Source organism: Moschus berezovskii, chromosome 7, assembly GCF_049115385.1.
Source record: "Moschus berezovskii isolate FMDL1 chromosome 7, NW_MosBer_1.0, whole genome shotgun sequence".
Classification (NCBI taxonomy): Eukaryota; Metazoa; Chordata; class Mammalia; order Artiodactyla; family Moschidae; genus Moschus; species Moschus berezovskii.
The window spans coordinates 23,445,170-23,464,990 of NC_142466.1; the positions used below are offsets into that span (position 1 = coordinate 23,445,170).

Below are 19,821 nucleotides of genomic sequence, written 5' to 3' on the forward strand. Positions count from 1 at the left end.
TTTCTTCCTAAAATGCGTAATATTTTGCATTCTGTAGCTTAACATTTTGAAGGTATTATCCTATAACTGGCAATTCCCTCATCGGTATTTCCAGTTTTTATGAATCTCCTTTTTAACTTCCCTTTTTTCTTTTTCCTTGAGTACTTTTCTAGCTTTCCCTCCTGACTTTTAATAACATATTATTAAAATTCATCATTTACTCCAGTGGTCCTTCCTCAAAGGAGAGCAGCGTCATTAAAAGCCTAGATTTTAGAGTCAGACAGACATTGGTTCAAAATCTGGCTCTACCACTTATGAGAAGTTGGCAAGTTACTTAACCTATCTGAGCCTATTTTTTTTATCTGTGAAATTAGATAATAGGGGAATCCACCACCCAAGACACAGCATGAGTGCTGTCACTGACGAGATGCAGATCATGAGCAGAGAAGGAGCCATGTGAGTCCTGGATGTTGGATGGAGCAGTGCAGTCAAGAAGTTTGGCCAGGCACATTTTGCCTTTAGCATGGAAGGCGACAGTCCACCCAGCTACCCAGGATTAGTCTTCCTAATCTAAGTTATTAATGGCCTTCATGAAGCCCTGGAAGTGTTGGTGTAGCTCTTCAAAGTGACTTTATTTACCAAAGGTATGCATGCCTCAGCATCAACACTACTGGAAAAAAATTGGACTTTAGTGCAACTGAAGAAATCTCTGTTTTCAGAATAGCGTTTGGTGTATTTTATGATGCTATTGTTGGATCTTCAGCCAGAGTTCCTGGACAATGTACCAAATTTGGGAAGAGATTCATAGCATTTATGGTATCTATTGGTCCTGCAGACTTAGTACTGTGAGCTCTAAACGTGATACCGTATGGTCCTATCTAAACCATAGAAGGGACCAACACACAACCTTGGGTCATACCCTGAAGCTGTGAACTGCTCTCAGTAGGCTTCCCTTCTCCTGAGAATGCATTGGTGGCCCAGATGCAAATAGCTCTACCCTGTGCAGTGTACCAGTGTACTGCAGAAACCAACTATCAAGCTAAATGTGGTAGCACAACCCTGAAAAGGTAGGAAAGATCTGAAGAGTAGATCAGATGATCACTTTCTCTGTCGGCAGACTCAGGCACAGTGATGCCCTGAAACTTAGAACAACAGAGTTCCTGAATCTCATTAGCACCTCTTTTTGGAACAGAAAGACTATTATACCAAGCTTCAAACAGTACCAACAAAGTCAAGAGAACAACTGGGGCCATCGTAACCGGAGCATGTCTCACTGTTGCACAGTATCAATAACTCAGAAGATTCACTGATTATGGAGATATGCAAGATAGCATACTAAAAGTCCAGGAAAATTCTGAAGTAATAGGTTAACTGAACCGCAGTTATCAAAAGATAGATAACAACATTTCCATATTGAGATGTTATAAAAAATCCTGTAGTACATACAAAGTGTTTAGCAAAATGCCTGGAATATATTAATAATATTTAAGCCCTCAATATGTGTTAGTTCTTATTATTGTTGATGTTGTCCCTCCAGTTTTACCAATATCCCTGGGGCCAGAAGATTTCTGCATCTTATTTACAACTTAAGGTCAATCTTAATTCTTTTTTTTTTCCTTATTTATGGGATGCTTGTTTAAATTAGTTACTGCAAGGTCCCACCCACAAAAAATTCTGATACACTGCATTAGTGAGGAGGTTAAAAATACTTATAGTCTGACCCCTTAGCCAGGAATTCTGATTAAGTGGTCTTTTTAAAAATTATTATTTATTTATTTTTGGCTGTGCTGGGTCTTCATTACTGTCCATCAGCTTTTTCTAATTGCAGGGCTGTGGGGGCTCCTCTCTAGTTGCTGTGGGCAAGCTTCTTGTTGCAGTGGCTTCTCCTGTTGCAGATCATGCTGGGCTCTAGGGTGTGTGGGGCTCCAGTGATTGTGGCATATGGGCTCGTAGTCGCAGCAGCTCCCAGGCTCTAGAATACAGACCCAGTAGTTGTAGCACATGGGCTTAGTTGCTCCATGGCATCTTCCTGGACCAGGGATCAGATCGATATCCCCTCCATTGCAGAAGGAATTCTTAACCACTGGACCACCAGGGAAGACCCTGATTAAGTGGTGTTGGATGTAGTTTGCTGTTTAGGTAGTTTTAAAAGCTCCCCATTGGTTTCTAAAATGAAGCTAATTTGGAGTACCACTAAGCATTTTTGGGCAGGCCCTGGGAATCTGCATATTGAACCAGTGACTCTCATTCAAAATTGGTCTGAAAACCGCATTTGGCACACTCTAGGACTACAGTCTGCCTCATAATGCCTTGGACAAATTATTCAGCCTTCTTTTTCTAAATTTTTATGAATAACAATGATACCTAATTAATATTTAAATGAGTTCCTGCAAAAAGGATACTTAGCTTGCTAGCCAGCATAGTGTGAAAGGTCAGCAAATCCACTTACTCTGTGTACTTCATTATTCTAGTGAATCCCGTTCACCTTTGTAGTTTTGTTTTTTAGTTTTGTTTGCTTTTTCTGTACCTGTTGCACTGGTTATACCAGCTCCTGAATGTTAAAATGAGGGGGGCTAGAATAATAAGTAGCTCATCTTCCTTCTTCCCACAAAAGCTAATCCAGGACTCTGAACATCTCCAAATTCAGCTGATTCTATGTACTTGTTTTTCCTGTTTTCTTCCTTTCCATTGTCAGTAAAGCAGCTACAAGTATTCTCAAATGTGAGACTGGGCTATATCATAGTATCTCTGACTCTTAACCTAGTTTCTTTTCTGTTTGTCTTATATGCCAGCTAATCCCTGTGTCTATATTTCAGTAGAATAGTGTCCACATTTCATGATGGAAACGTGACTTTCTCTCCAGTCTAATAGCCTTTTTAGTTCATTAAACTTCTATAATTATAGTATATTAGGCATGTAATTACTTGAGGATAACTTCTTTGGCTAATTTTTTTGGAATCTAACTACATGCCTGACACTATTCTAAGCATTTTGCTGTATTTACTACCCATTTATTAAGCCCATTTAATGTCATTCTGAAAGTGTGACTAATAATGAAAAGAAGTCATTCTGTGTAAAGAAGGAGCAGTTTGAACTTTAGGATAATTTGCCATTACCCTGTGCTTACTGTGAGTATTATTGCATTTTAGGTGGTGGTCGGTATGTACCAGGCTCTGCAAGTATGGGAATTACCATGGCTGGAGCTGATCCATTCACAGGTACACACTTTTCACTTCCTTGTCTTGTTTTTAGATTTTTAAAATTCATTAGAACTTTTATGGAATAAAAGTTTAAGAAAATTGGCATCTTTTTCTTGCTGGAAAACATTTTATACAGTAAATCAAGACCAAACTTTTGACCTGACTGAGTGTTCTCAGAATTGTGTCATTGCTGCATGCTGGAATCATCTGGGTAGCTTAGAAAAAGTCCTTCAGCCTCATCCTCAGTGATGCTGTCTTGATCTAAGGTTGCTCTGGGTTGAGGTCTTAGCAAGGGTAGTTTTATAATTTTCTCATATGCAACCAGGATGGAAAAGTGCTGTTCTGTGTTAAGGCTGGTTTCCTCACTATCCTTACAAAGTCTTAGTTTGTTCCCATCTCTTCCCCTTCATTCTTATATAATGTGTTTAGAATGTTATTTACTATATTACACATTGAGATGACTCAGAAAAGAATTTGTTTTTACCATTTAGGCCTGGAGTATTTGGTTTTCCCCTGAGCAAGTTTTTTTTTTTTTATTCTTAGTATCTAGCATAGACCCCAACGCATGTTACTTGTTCATCATTGTTGAATATGTGCAGACATGCTTTTTCCCTCTGTATTGGCTGCCAGTAAAATGCAGAACTGAGTTTGTGGTTCACCTCTTGAAAGTTTGAGAGATCTCTTGGCATATATATTTCCCTATTTATTATTTTTTAAAATTTATTTTATTGAAATATAGTTGATTTACAGTGTTGTATAACTTCTGCTGTACAGCAAAGTGAATCAGTTATATGTCGATATATGTTCTTTTTCATATTCTTTTCCATCTTGGCTTATCCCTAGTGGAATTATTGAATATAATTCTTTTGTACTGAATATGGTTCCCTGTGCTATTCATTCAGTAAGACCTTGTTGTTTACCCATTCTGTATCATTCTCTACCTGTTTATTATTTTATATGAGAAATATAGAGACTATATGTGACATGTTATTAAGCATAATTAAAAATTCATAAACCCACCACTCTACTTGAGAACTAAGTTGGAATATGATTTTGTAAGCTATTTTTTCATTGCAAAAGTAACATTGGCTGGCAGTATTGAAGTTTAACATAGTGATTAATTAAGATTAAGGACCCTGGAGTGAGAATGCGTTGATTGAAGTCTCAGTTCCACTACTGTTTATGCGTTTTACCTTGAGCAAGTCATTTTGTTTCTGTGCCTGTCTTTTTCTCATTTGCAAAATTATATCTACTTTCTAGAGTTGAGTTTAAAATTGCAAAATATATATAAATAATTTTCTATGGAATAAATGCTTAGTAATGTTAATTGTACCTGTTATACTACAAAAGAGGCTTAGAGTTCACAATATTTCCTCCCATTTTTCAGAAATTAAAGTCTTTTAACAGTTTCTGTATGCTGGACCTTTATCTAAGCCATTGTCATCTCTCACCTAGACTAATGAAATACTGGCCTCTGAATTGGTCTCACAGTGGTCCTCTGTTTACGCCCCTCCCATGATTAAAGCACTATCATAGCTCCCCATTGACTGTTTTCTCTTGCCTTGCATCACATTCCTTTCTGCCTCTTTTCTGCCATACTGACCTGCTTCAATGTCTTGAGCATGGCATGCTGTTCTCTACCTTAAGCGTTTGGTACATGTTCTTTGGAATATTTGCACCTTTTGCATTGTTATTTAGACCACTAATTGTTGTTTGGCTTTTCCCCTCCTTTTTCTTTTTTATTTAATTTTGCTATATAGTATTTCCTAAATAGCATTTACTAAATGACCTTAGTGAAACTTCCTGGACACACACATGTGCCTCTTGCTAGATTCTCTACTCTGTCATAAGTTTGCATCCTGTACTTTTCCTACAGAGAACTTTTCATTGTACTTAATTGTTTGGACGATATTTGATTTGCAATTTCCTTACCACATCTAGACTCTTAACAATCAGGAGTACAGGCAGTGTTTTTGATCATGTCAATAAATATTTTATCTTTGGAAGCAATTAGAATTGATTTTGTGCACTTAACTCATTCTTCATTTATCTACCTTCCCCCTTTCTACTTCTAATATACTCAGAAGATCAACATGTTTTATTCACATTTTTGCAAAATACCTTAATTTTACATCAGAACAAAAACGTTGTATAAATTAAGATTTGAAATGAAAGTAAGACATAAATTAGATTTAAATTATATTTTAGTTAGCTTCATTTAACTTTATTTACTGTTTTCATCTGGTGGCTATGTTTTGTTCATCATCAGATACAGAGTTAGTGTTACTATAGTGGAGATGTAAGAAGTAAATACATATTCCCTTCAGGAACTTACAACTTGGAAGGGATTTATGAAAATGATTAGAGAAAACGACAGTGCCTACTACATCATTTGGAACGAGAAGAGAGAGATCAGTATGCCTAGAGAAGGAGGAACTGGAACGTTTCATAATTGTTCTGTATTCTTTGATCTTTTAAAAACTTTCAATTTAGATTGAATCTTAAAAATATAAGAGAAGTAGAAAATATGAAATAGAAAGGCTTTGTTTTGCATTTAAGCTCCCTTTCCCAAAACTAAAATTTATTATATGAACAAATATATGCAGTATATAAAATCTTATAGATTTTTTTTCTGTTTTTTTTTCTGAAGTTGATTGTTATTTTATTGCATGCACTGAATAGTTACATATCTCTAATTTTGATGACAAAAGTCAGAAAAATCTTGCTTTTGGCCACTCTGAATGATTTTCACCTTCTATTCTCTAAACAGGAAACAGTGCCTACCAATCAGCTGCATCTAAGACAGTGAATATTTATTTTCCTAAAAAAGAGGCTGTCACTTTTGACCAAGCAAACCCTACACAAATATTAGGTAAGTTTATTTATTTTTTGAATTTATTTATTTTTAATTGGAAGATAACTGCTTTACAATGTTGTGCTGGTTTCTGCCATACATCAACATGAATCAGCCATAGGCATACACATGACCCCTCCCTCTTGAACCTCCTTCCCACCTCCCTCCCCATCCCACCCCTCTAGGTTGTCACAGAGCACCAGGTTTGAGCTCCCTGCATCGTACAGCAAATTCCCACCAGCTATCTATTTGACATATCATAATGTGTATGTTTCAGTGCTACTCTCTCTATTCCTACCCTCTTCTTCCCCCACTGTGTCTCCATTGCTGCCCTACAAGTAGGTTCATTAGTACCATCTTTCTAGATTCCATGTATATGTGTTAATCTACCCTGATAGCTCAGTTGGTAAAGAATCTGCCTGCAATGCAGGAGACCCTGGTTCAATTCCTGGGTCGGGAAGATCCGTTGGGGAAGGGATAGGCTACCCACTCCAGTAATCTTGGACTTCCCTTGTGGCTCAACTGGTAAAGAATTCACCTGCATGCGGGAGACCTGGGTTTGATCCCTGGGTTGGGAAGATCCCCTGGAGAAGGGAAAGGCTACCCATTCTAGTATTCTGACCTGGAGAATTCCATGGATGGTATAGTCCATGGGGTTGCAAAGAGTCAGACACGACTGAGTGACTTTCACTTTCATACAACATTTAGGTAAGTGTATTTTAATTAAATACTTTTCTCACATATCCACAGATTCTGAGATGCTCTCTCAAGGCTGTTTCTCTCCTAAGCATATGCTGGGAACCAGGTGCTTACATGATAAAGAAATTTGTATTTTGGTATTACACAACTGAGTCAACTAAAACTATACAACCTGATAATGGACATTAATGCTTTATAAGAAACCTTACACAAATTTAAGTAAATATTTTTTGATGACTTTACTGAGAAAAATTATTATAGGGGAAAAATATCAATCCTGTCCTCTAAATTCTTACTGTTTTCAGAAAAAAAAATAATGAAAATGAATGAGGAAAGCATTTAAAAAGCAAAGATCTTGTCTGTAAATCTGAAACTGCTTAGTTGGCTTTGATTAATTTTTCTGTTAATTTGTTTTCCTCCAAACAAAATGACTAGGTTTTTCTTTTTCTTTCCTTTTGACTAAGTATTACTAACTGTTTGCCACAAAGATTATGGTGAAAGTCTATTGAGATAACATACATATCTGAATATATGACAGTGGTGTTACTGTTTTGGGGGGGTGTTGTTTTGGTTTGTTTTATTTTTTGTCATTATTTTTCATAGCATCTGTATAAAAATCATAGATCTTAAATGCTTTTTTTTTTTAAACAATTAAGAAGTATATACACACATTTAGGCAACTTGTCATTTTTAAACTCTTAGAAATCTAAAAGATCTCTTACTTTTTGCATTCCTTAAATAAGATTTGTTTTAATACTCTGTTAAACAGCTTTTAATGCCAAAGAATAAACAGATCCAAGTTTCCAGTTACAAATGGTAAAAATTTTGAAATTTTAACTTCTTCTTTGAGATAAAGATTGTTGACAAAATAATGTTAGATGACTCAAAGTAACATTAATGATGACAAGGATGCGGACACTGAAGTTGCATGTGAAGAGTTTGAAAGACATTGTTTCATGAAATGTGAATATGGTGGGAAAGGCAATATTTCCATTAAGTGTGTTTAAATAATTTGATGTCAAATGTACAGATGGAACTAAGTCCGTGAATTAAATATAAACACACATTTAACTTTTTGACTAGTGGTGGTGCCGATGGTAAAGAACCCGCCTGCCAATACAGGAGATGCGGGAGACACGGGTTCAATTCCTGGGTTGAGAACATCCCCTGGAGGAGAGCATGGCAACCCACTCCAGTATTCTTGCCTGGAGAATCCCATGGACAGAGGAGTCTAGCAGGCTACTATGTATAGGGTCGCAAAGAGTCAGACACAACTGAAGCAACTTAGCATGCATGCATGCAGCTTTTTGACTATATCATTGGCAGTCATAGAAGTTGATGTAAGTTGGCTGAAAGTTATAAATTTTCTCAGTGAGAAAGTAGGGGATTGACTTATATGTGCTAATACTGCTTTGAAAAGCATTTAAAATGATAACAAATATACTTAAAAACTTACTCAAAACAAAAAGCTTAGAAGATCTTAGAGGATAACAAAGAAATCATCACAGTAACCTTTCTTCTTCTATACTGTACTTAGCTTAAAGATACAGGCCTTATTTTATGGTCTTTGATAATTGCTGTGAAAAATCTTATCTCCCCATGGTGTGTGGTAGCATATTCTTATTGAAAACGTTGGCATATATGTATTATGTGTGGCTAATTACAGTTAGAGAATACTGATGGTTTGGATTTGGTTCTAGGTAAACTAAAGGAACTTAATGGAACTGCATCTGAAGAAAAGAAGTTAACTGAGGATGACTTGGTGCTTCTTGAAAAGATACTGTCTCTAATATGTAATAATTCTTCAGAAAAACCCACAGCCCAGCAACTTCAGATTTTATGGAAAGCTGTTAACTGGCCTGAAGGTACAAAAATACTTTTAAAAATGTAACCAGGAAGCAGAGAGTGTATCTTTTTATTCCTGTCCATACTACCGGTGTTTTTAGCTTAAATAAAAGTTAAGGTGGTAGTTGAAATTTACATTGAGAAAAACATCACAGGATTCACTGTACCACTCTAGTCCATAATCTTCTCTGGCCATATACCTTATGAGAATCTGAAGGTAGTGTGATGATCCCCATACCTGGACCATTTTGTACACTCTTCCAGAGCGTTTGTGAATCCCCTGCAAGATTCCCATGAAACTCTTTGTGACCTGTTAACCATAGGCTACAAACATTTGCTCCAAGTATTTTTTCTCTTATTTAATTTACTTAATTCTTTTTTTTTTCCAAAAGTACCCTCTTTCCTATTGTTTTTTCATATAATTGATTTATTGGAGGGAAAAAAATCAATTTTCTTGCAGAATGCCCCATATTTTGAATTTTACTGATCACTTAATGTGTCCATATGTCTCTTGTTTTTCATGTTAGACATAATTAGATTCTGGTTTGGTAGTTTTTTCAGGTGAATATCCTTTATAAATGATGTTGCATATTACCTTTATATCACAGGGCCCATAATTTCCGCTGTCCTCACTTTCAGTGATAAGATTATTTGGAGCATTCATTCTTGTTCAGTCACTCAGTTGTGTCCAACCTTGCAACCCCATCGACTGCAGCATGCTAGGTTTCCCTGTCCTTCACCATCTTCCAGAGTTTGCTCAAACTCATATCCATTGAGTCAGTGGTGCCGTTTGGCCATCTCATCCTCTGTCGTCCCCTTCTCCTCCTGCCTTCAATGTTTCCCAGCATCAGGGTCTTCTCCAGTGAGTCAGCTCTTCACATCAGGTGGCCAAAATTTTGGAGGTTCAGCTTCATCATCAGCACCTTCCAGTGGTGGCTCAGCTGATAAAAGAATCCGCCTGCAATGTGGGAAACCTGGGTTCGATCCGTGGGTTGGGAAGATCCCCTGGAGAAGGGAATGAAGAGAATATTCCAGTATTCTGGCCTGGAGAATTCCATGGACTGTATAGTCCATGAGGTCGCAAAGAGTCAGACACAACTGAGTGACTTTCACTTTCCTTTAGGATTGATTGATTTGATCTCCTTACAGTCCAAAGGACTCTCGGAAGTCTTCTCCAACACCATAGTTTTAAAGCATCAGTTCTTCAACGCTCAGTATGCTCTCAGCAGTGTGAAAATAGCATTCATTCACTTGGTGTCTATCCAGTCCCTTAATTGTGTATCTCTCCACCAACATATATAAGCATCCTATTAACATTTGTCAACTAGAATTCTTTTATAAAGAACTTTCCCTCCTCAATTCTTTGGTCTTGTTTTAGGATTTTTTTAAAAGTGAGTTCCCAATCCTATTTTTTTCCACAAGGATTTATTGAATACTCACTGTGTGTCAAGCTATCTTAATAACCCAGGAGAGTTACCATACTTTAAAGCAGATGTGATCTTACAGCAATAATTATAGCCTCTATAAATATGAAAAATCAGTTAACACAAAATTTAGAAATATATGCAATTTATAAAGCAGGCTATGATTTTTAACATGTTTAATTTTTTAACAGTAAGTTTTTCTTTTTCACAGATATTGTCTTTCCTGCCCTTGACATTCTTCGGCTATCAATTAAACATCCCAGTGTGAATGAGAACTTCTGCAATGAAAAAGAAGGGACTCGGTTCAGCAGCCATCTCGTCAGTCTTCTGAACCCCAGAGGAAAGCCAGCAAACCAGCTGCTTGCTCTGAGGACTTTTTGCAATTGTTTTGTTGGCCAGGCAGGACAAAAGCTCATGATGTCCCAGAGGGAATCACTATTGTCCCATGCAATAGAACTGAAATCAGGGAGCAATAAGAACATTCACATTGCTCTGGCTACATTGACCCTGAACTATTCTGTGTGTTTTCATAAAGACCATAACATTGAAGGGAAAGCTCAGTGCTTGTCAGTAATTAGCACAATCTTAGAAGTTGTACAAGACCTCGAAGCCACTTTTAGACTTCTTGTGGCTCTTGGGACACTTATCAGTGATGATTCCAATGCTGTGCAATTAGCCAAGTCTTTAGGTGTTGATTCTCAAATAAAAAAGTATGCCTCAGTATCAGAGCCAGCTAAAGTAAGTGAATGCTGTAGACTTATCCTAAATTTACTGTAACAGTGGGTGCGGGGACTGAGATTTTAAATTGATGAGTGTTTTTTTCTTTCACATTTCACATGACTGATTACAGATGATGAAACAAATGCTGTGGATTAAGTAAAATTTCAAATCCTGTTAAGTGGGGTAGTGGGGAGAGGGGAAACAAAGGAGAAATAAAAATTTTGCACTGATGAACTGTGAAATTTTCCTGTGTAATGTGGGCACATTTTTAAGAGCTTTAGAGATAAATTAAGAATGAGCTATGACCACCAACAACACAACTACAGTGGCAGGATTCCCTTACATTACCCACCTAGAAGAAAAGGGCTTTTACTTAGGTAATCTGCTTTTGCTATTACACTTGTATACCCCAGATTGTTATTTGTTGGTGGTTGTCTTTTATTTAATTTCCACTCTACTCATTTTCATTGCTTGATTCAACAACACTGATTTCAAAGTCTTGTTTTGGGACAAAAGCTTTAGAATTAAAATTACGTTTGTTACAAATTATTCCATCTATTGAGAAGATGTAAAATAATTTCTTCATTTAAGTCCTTTGTAAACAGAAAGTTTGTTTAATGGCTTATTTTTAGATGAAGTGAGAGCAAGTTACTAATTTGTTAGGTATTTGAAAGCAAATTTGTTAGGTATCAGTTCAGTCAGACGAAGCCCCAAATTGACTACAAGTTTATGATCCACTTTCTTTTCCCCTTCACTATTTGGGATAACTTCATTATTCCAGTTTCAAAAATAATCTGTTTATTTTTGGTCATTTCTATATATCAGAGGGAGTTTGGAATGTGTTGAATATTATCAGGCAGTTGTGCAAACAAGAGTACATAAAACTGTTATTTGCAAGTCCAGAGACTGTCATGGGAAATTAGTATTTTTGAGCCCCTAAACATCGACCCCCACTCCAGTATTCTTGCCTGGAGAATCCCATGGATGGAGAAGCCTGGTAGGCTACAGTCCACGGGGTCGCAAAGAGTCGGACACGACTGAGCGACTGAACGGAACGGAACGGAAACATGGTCCCAGTACTGTGTTGAACACTTCGATATTTAATTTCCAAATCTCCTTAAGTGTAGGATGATGTTATCTCTGTTTTCAGAAGTAAAGATGGAGGGATGAATCATGATGGAAAAAAGAAAAAGTACATACCATTCTATACTTCCTAGAGACTGAGTGGGGGAGGAGAGCATATCACAAGTTTGTCTATGAACATCCTTGCAACTAACACCAACAGGAACCAATCTGTTAATTACTAATTTATTGTTTAAGAGGACCTCAATTTCTTGAGAGAAGTTTGACTATTCCTAGTCTAAAATAACGAGCATGATTGTCAACATTTATGGTATATAGAACCATGAATTTCCTGGTTTAATGCCAGATTGTAGTCTAAGAAGAACAATTTTTCTTCAAATAATGAAGGAAACCATTTTGATTGTCTAGATTAATTCAAGAAAAAACTTCTGGAATATCAAAACAGAATGGGTAAAATATAAATTGAGGGGACATATATTTTGCTAAGTATTAAATTGCCATTTTCTGGTGTGTACCCAGACTTTAAATATTGTTTGCTGGTTCCGTTAGTAACCCGTGCTTTGCTTTTTGCGTAACTGGGATTTAAGGGGTTAAGTACAGGTTAAATGACTACATTAAGAGTATAATCTGGGTCAGCCTGGTTCGTTTACAATACAGTGCTTTGTTTTTAACATATCTTGTTTAGCATGCAATTCTAAGTACAGTTTATCTGCAATATTTTGATACACTAGGCACCTTTGTATAATGGTAGGATGTAGAGTCTTGGTTAAGAATAGATTACTACTTTTATCCATGATTCCCTTATTTTTCTAAACAGAAAAATACACATTCATTGAATAAGACTAACACACATTAAATAAAAATTGCCTATAATTCTACTACCCAGAGAAAACCATTCTTACTTATCTTGTGCCATATCAGTGGGTATGTAAACATGTTTTATTTTTTTTTAAATATTGTATGATACACATTGTTCCGTAACCTGATTTTTTAACTTGACATTTAGTACACATATTTCCATCTTAATAAATATTATTTTATATCCATGTGCCCATTTCCTATTATCTGACATTGTTTCCAATTTCCAACTATTAAGCAATGCTATGACAATACAAAGTTTGTACAAATTCCTTAGGATACATTGTATACTTGGATTCAGTGGTGGGTGGGTCAAGTCAGTGCACATTTTTTAAACTTTGATAAATGTCAAATCACTTCCAGTGATAAAATCTTGTGGTTAATGTCCTTCATATTGCATTAGAAATAGTTGCCTGTGAAAGAGCTAAGTTATCATTGTCTCTAGTTCATAACTATTACAGTCCCTCTAGCATTAGATTTTTTTTTTAATTATTTATTTAGCAGCACTAGATCTTAGTTGTAGCACACAGGATATTTTCGCATTACCTTTTTAAAAAGAATATGTTAAGAAATTCTCTAACATTCGGTCCAGTGGTTAGGACTCCATGCTTCCACTGCAGGGGGACTGGGTTTGATCTAGGGGGGAACTAAGATTCCACATGCCGCATGGTGCAGTCAAAAAAATGAAAATAAATAGGCATGTTATTATGACTTCATGACCAGCTGAATTTATAAACAATGCAACAAAAAAAAAAGGTTTATGTATCTCGTAATCTTAAATGATTGAAGAGGCATAGCTAAAAACATTCTTCACAAAGATAATTCTGAAGAAAAGACTGGGTTGTAGCTTCCTTAACAGTTATCACTATATTATGATTATTTTGTGAGAAATAATAAACTCTATAGAGGATTGTGACATAATCATTCTTAGAGGTTTTAAGATAGAAATTATCCACCTGCACCTGAGAGTGGGAAATACTGTTCAATCATTTTAAAAATAATTTAGAATTCTAATTTCTAGCACATTCTTCTATAGAAAACTATACACAGTATCTATCTGGACTGCTACAACAAAAATACCATAGATTTGGTGACTTCTCACAGTTCTGGAGACTGGATGGTCCCAGATAAAGGTGCTGGCATACTTGGAGTTTGGCAAGCCATCTTCCTGGCTCTTAGACGCTGTCTTCTTCCTGTGTCCTTGCGTGGCTGAGGGAGGAGGGAGCTTTCTGAGACCCCTCTTTCGTTCAGCTTCCACTCTCCAGATCAAGTGGCCTCCCAAAAGCACCACCTCCAAATACCATCGCATAGGGGTTTCACATATCGTGAGGGGGCGCATTCAGTCTGCAACACATAGTGTAGTTGTCATTATAAACACAGTTTTGAACACTTTCACATTTTTCCATGTGTTTCAATTTTTTAATGAAAATAAAAGTTAAAGGAAGTAGAGTGAACACTCGTGGACTTGCTGACTGGTTTCTGCAGTTAACATTTTCCGTATTTGCTTTTTCTTTTGATAATACTTTCTTTTGAAATTATCTAAAAAAATAAGTTACAAATAGCACTTATCAACTGAATACTTCATTATGCATCTTCTAAGAATAAAACATTTCAAAGTATTCTTATTAATACTACATATTTAAAATTAGTAATCTCATAATATCTAATACCTGGTCCATATTCAAATTTCCTTATTGTCCTAAGGATGTTTTTTAAATTTTTGTTCTAAAGGCTCTAATCTGTTAATAAATAATCAAGGTTTGTGTACTGTATTTAGCTATTTGGTTATATAGCTCTTTGGTCTCAGTCTGCAACAGCATACTTCTTTTTTTTTTTTATGATTTACTTATTGTCTGTGGTGGGTCTTTGTTGCTGACACAGGCGAGCCGGGGCTGCTTTCCAGTTGCAGTGTGAGGGCTTCTCGTTGCAGAGCACGGGCTCCTAGATGTGTGGACTTCAGTAGCTGCAGCACATGGGCCCATTAATTGCGGCTCATGGGCTTACTTGCCTCACGGCATGTGGGATCTTCCAGGACCAGGGATCTAGCCAGTGTCCCTTGTATTGCATGGCAAATTCTTAACCGCTGGACCACCCAGGAAGCCATCCTTTTTTTTGTTTTTTTTTTCTTCTTCTTTTTTAATATAATTGTCTTTAAAGTGTGTTGGCCAGTCCAGAATGTGACATTCTCCTGTTTTATATTTGTAAAAAATGTTATTTAAAAAAAAAAAATTATTTATTTGACTGCACCGAGTCTTAGTTGTGGCTTATGAGACCCTACCCGGCCCCTGGACCACCAGGGAAGTCCCAATTTGTAAAAAAAAAAAAAAAATCTTATAACCCTCTATTCCTTATTAATAAATTACTCCAGTACTTAGTGGCTTAAAATAACACACATTTGTTATCTCAGATTTTTGGTGAGTGAAGAATCCTGCCACAACTTAGCTAGTTCCTCTGCTGCTTTATTTCACATGAGGCTTCAATCAGGGAGCCCACCATGGCTGGGGTCTCATCTGAAGGCTGGACTGAGGAAAGATGTACATTTTAAGCTCACTTGCACAGTGTTCAGTTCTTTTTAAGGACCTCAATTCCTAGCTGGCTGTTGGCCAGAAGCTGCCATCAGTTTTTTGCATGGTGGACCTCCCTGACATGGCCAGTCGTTCATGTCTGTTCTTTGCAACACTGCTCAACTGGTTGTTGAGAAAGAGAGTGCTAGCAGGACCAACAAGAATCTTTATAATTTAAGTACAGACATGACATCCCCTCAACATCGAGGTACTCTATTAGTTGGAAGTAAGTTACTCAAGAAGAGTGGCTTACACAAAGCTGTAAATACCAGGGAAAGTGATCTCTGGTGGCCCTCTTCGAAATTGCTTGCTACACCTGTTTTCTGTAGATGGAAAGCTAAATCCAAAGGCTTGGTTAGATTGAAATTACACTATTGTGGCAAGAATATTGAAAGGTGATGAGTACTTGCTTTTTGTTTGTGTGATTTTATTTTTTACTTGATAGTATCATAACTGAGTTTCCTTAATGATGTTTGCTTCTCTTAACTAAGGCAGGTTAGGAGAATAAAAATGGTACAATTACCATTCTAGTTACCATCTCAACAAAAATGGGGGAATATTCTTTTTTTTTTTTAAGTTTTCCTGTTCTTAAATATTTTATTTTTCCCCTTGGAAAAACAAAACAAAATGGTTATCAGATTTTATTTGTTTAATGTTTAAGTTTAGGATGCTTGCTTTCCAGGGATACCAAGAAAGGCATGATCTTGACTTTGAGGGCAATAAGTAAACCACTCTGGTGCCTGTCACCGAGGAAACTAGCCTTCAGAATAAAGCAGGTAATGGAAGTTTTAGAGGAGAAAGTTGACCAGCATCCTTCTGTAAAGTTGGCAGGCTGATATTGATCCTAGGCCTAAGATGAAGTCCTGGGACTTAAAACTTGCCCTTCAGTTTCCTGGACACATTATAATCAGTAATAATCAGGTGGCAATGATATTTTCATTAGATATGCTCTGACAGAGATAATATCATTCTACATTTAAGGCATGTGATATAGCAATGTTTACTCATTGGTTTGCAACTGAATTTAAAACCAACCAGTTGAGCAGCGTTGCAAAGAACAAATTTAAGTAAACTGAACAGCATTCATCAAGCAATTACCTTATGCTAGTTCCTAAGCTTATCATTGGAGAAGGAAATGGCAACCCACTCCAGTGTTCTTGCCTGGAGAATCCGAGGGACGGGGGAGCCTGGTGGGCTTCCGTCTATGGGGTCACACAGAGTCGGACACGACTGAAGTGACTTAGCAGTAGCAGCAGCAGCAAGCTTATCATTATTCCCATGGGGAAAGTACTGCTAGTAATCTTACTTTTACAGGTGAAGATATTGAGAAAGATCAAGTAAACCTTTATTTGACAAGTCAGTAGTAATAAAACAACAAAACTATATTTAATAAATTGGCAAAACTGGATATCAATATGGAGAAAAATCTCAATTTGGAGTAGCCACTTCGCTTGATCATAATAGCTACCATGATGGTTGGTAGTGATATGTAACACTGATACACAGATACAGGTTGCTACTGAAAAAGGTGGCCTGAAACAAGCCCTCAAGCCACATTTCTTTCATTCTTGTGTCTTCAAAGGGACTAATAAATTCAAGAAATATTTGCTCACATTTACATCATTTAAATTTTCAGTAGTAAAAGCAACTAAGGTGCAGTGTAATACAGCAAGAGTGCTGGCTTTGGAGTTAAAAATCCATATAGTTCAATGACTTTTCCACCACTTACTAATAAGTTAGGGCAAGTTGCTTAAACTAAGTCCCAGTTTACACATCTCTACATTGAGATATATCTACTATATATAATCTGTTTACCAAGCATTCCTTTCAAAGATAACCAAGCAAGCCTATATCTTCCTAACAATGAAAGTGACTGCTATATACAAAGAATATTCAAAAGGTAAAGACAAATATTAGATTTTATTGCTATAGGGAGAGAATGTGCCCATGTAGGTGGTGGGGTGAGGTGGAGGATGTTGTCCTGATGATATTTTAATAAAAGTAGTTGGTTGAAACTCTAAACACAAATATCCTTACACTTTATAATACCACAGAACCTCACCATGAAATACAAAGGTGTATCTGTTAGAATATAAAAATAAGTGGCCTTGCAGTGGTTGAGACTCTGTGCTTCCCCTGCAGGGGACACGGGTTGAGTGGTTGGAGAACTAAGATTCTGCATTCCACACAGCATGGCCAAAAAAAATTTTTTTTAAACCCCACAACTATCCATTCTACAGCTGTGGCACTGAATAGTGACTCATTTGATATCAAATCAGCTTTGAAGTCTCTTCTAATAACTATCAGAGAAATATTGTGGTTGACCCAACATTTTGTTTGGCTTTTTCTGCAACATCTTATGGAAAAACACAAACTAACTTTTTGGTCAACCTCACACAAAGAAAGGGGATGTCTAGAAAGAAGGTGAGGTGGTTGGATGCCATCACTGACTCAATGGACATGAGTCTGAGCAACCTCCAAGAGATAGCAAAGGACAGGGAAGCCTGGCATGCTGCAGTCATTGGAGTCGCAAAGAGTCGGACGCAACCGAGTGTCTGAACAAGAAGAAAGTATGCATATAGGTTAACTATACCCACAGTAATACTGCACATAAAACATTATAAAAATTATCAGCATTAATTTAGTCAGGAGTTTGGGGTTTGGCTGATCCTGGGTAGGCTCATTCATGACTCTGTCCTAGTCTGGACTTGACAGCCTAGCTGCGACAGCTGAGCTCTGTTTGTCTCATCTTTCTCCTGGGACCAATGCGCTAGTCTGAGTATATAACTTTCAGGTGATGGTGGAAGTACATGCATGGACCATCCTAATGGCCCAAGCTTCCATTGAGATTCTGGTGCCCATCTGCTTAACATCCCCTTAGCTTAAGTAAGTCACACAGCTGATTCCACTCTTCAGGAATTATGTCACTAGTTGTGGAAGAAGGACACTATCAAATTACATGGAAAAAGGCATAACTACAGAGAGAGGTGAAGACCTGGAGCCATGAATGCAATTTACCACAGTGGCGATACAGAAAGAAGCTCTGTGTGGATCCACCACTTCTGAATACAGAGCTTAACAAGCATGGAGTCTCTAGCATGTGTCAGATACTGTATGTGTTGAGACTACAAAGATTATATGTATTACTTGGCTTTTGTTTATGAGAACTAACAATATTTTGAAGAAGATACTGAGCAAGAGCCCGCAGTAGTGAGTTTTGGTTGCTCATAGGGAAAACAGTAGATTACAAACGAAGAAGCTGCTAACCTCAGCAGGATTCAGAATGGAAACACGGATTCTTTATTGTCTGAGCTACCTGGCAGATGAAAGACAGGCTTCCAAGGTGGTGCCTGTGGTAAAGAGCCCGGCTGCCAGTTCAGGAGATGCAAGAGACGCGGGTTTGATCCCTGGGTCGGGAAGATTCCCTGAAGGAGGAAATGGAAAACTGCTCTCCAGTATTCTGGCCTGGAAAATTTCATGGACAGAGGAGCTTGGTGGGCTACAGTCCGTGGGGCTTCAGGGAGTCAGACATGACTGAGCAACTAAGCACATATAAGATAGAGCAAATTTCTCACCGAGTGAATCTTTATAAAACTCCAGAGAAGTACTGATTGCCCCCAGCACTAACACAATCCTATCCGGAGACCACCACTGTGATTCACGCTTACTGTGTTGCTGAAGAGTAGTTACAAAAATGCATATAAATCCCATTCTCTGTCCACCCTACCATGTATTTGTCTTCGGGCAGATAAACAGTCCTGTGTTTGTTCACAGAGTTTTAAGTTCAGAACAATATTTAGTGCTGGGCCTCTTAACTTCTGTAATATTGGGTTGAACCATATGAAACTGACAACATACAATCAGTTTTGACCTGCAACATAGGCAGTTCCATTGTGAGGCAGGAGATAGATGGGCTCTAGGCTAGACATTTACAACTAGCTTCTTGTTTACATTTCCTGAGGAAGAGGACAGGTGAACTCCAGGTTAGATATTTACAATGAGCCTCCTGCTTGCACTTTGAAGTAGAAATAACAACAGAAACAGGGTAAATAGCCAGATTTCGCCTCTTGAAGACATTTTAAGATAACAGTCAAGGCAAGAACAGAGAAGGCCTAAATCCTGTTTGAGTAAAAGATCAAGAGATCATACATTACCCACCGTTGGGGCAAGGAAGACTTCACACCTGCAGAAAATCTCTCTGGGGGTCAAAAAGGAGGGGACAACACCCAAGAACAGGTGATAGCAAGGCCACCAGCATAGCCGATTAACGATGTTGTGATAGTTTCAGGTGAACAGCAAAGGGACTCAGCCATACATACACATGTATCCATGTGGGCATGTGTGGTCTGTTGCTTCAGTTGTGTCTGACTCTGTGACTTCTGTAGCCTGGCAGGCTCCTCAGTTCATGGGATTCTCCAGGTCAGAACACTGGAATGGATTGCCATGCCCTCCTCCAGGGGATCTTCCTGAACCAGGGATCGAACCCACATCTCCTATATTTCCTGCATTGCAGGCAGATTCTTTAACTGGTGAGCCACCAGAGAAGCCCATACATGTATCCATTTTCCACCAAACTCCCAGGATGTCACATAACA

At 37.6% G+C, this 19,821-nt stretch overlaps 1 protein-coding gene across 3 annotated transcripts in view; it reads left to right on the forward strand.

Annotated features, from left to right (window-relative positions):
- The window catches only part of PLAA (phospholipase A2 activating protein), a 39,034-nt gene extending 28,083 nt beyond the window's left edge, over positions 1-10,951 (forward strand). For all 3 annotated transcript variants that reach the window (XM_055428136.2, XM_088837872.1, XM_088837873.1), the window contains 4 exons: positions 3,129-3,197; positions 5,950-6,051; positions 8,433-8,597; positions 10,213-10,951. In XM_055428136.2, the coding sequence (XP_055284111.1) occupies positions 3,129-3,197; positions 5,950-6,051; positions 8,433-8,597; positions 10,213-10,778 (902 nt within the window). In that variant the 3' untranslated portion in view covers positions 10,779-10,951. The remainder of the gene's footprint in view (positions 1-3,128; positions 3,198-5,949; positions 6,052-8,432; positions 8,598-10,212) is intronic.
- Positions 10,952-19,821: the final 8,870 nt, after the last annotated feature.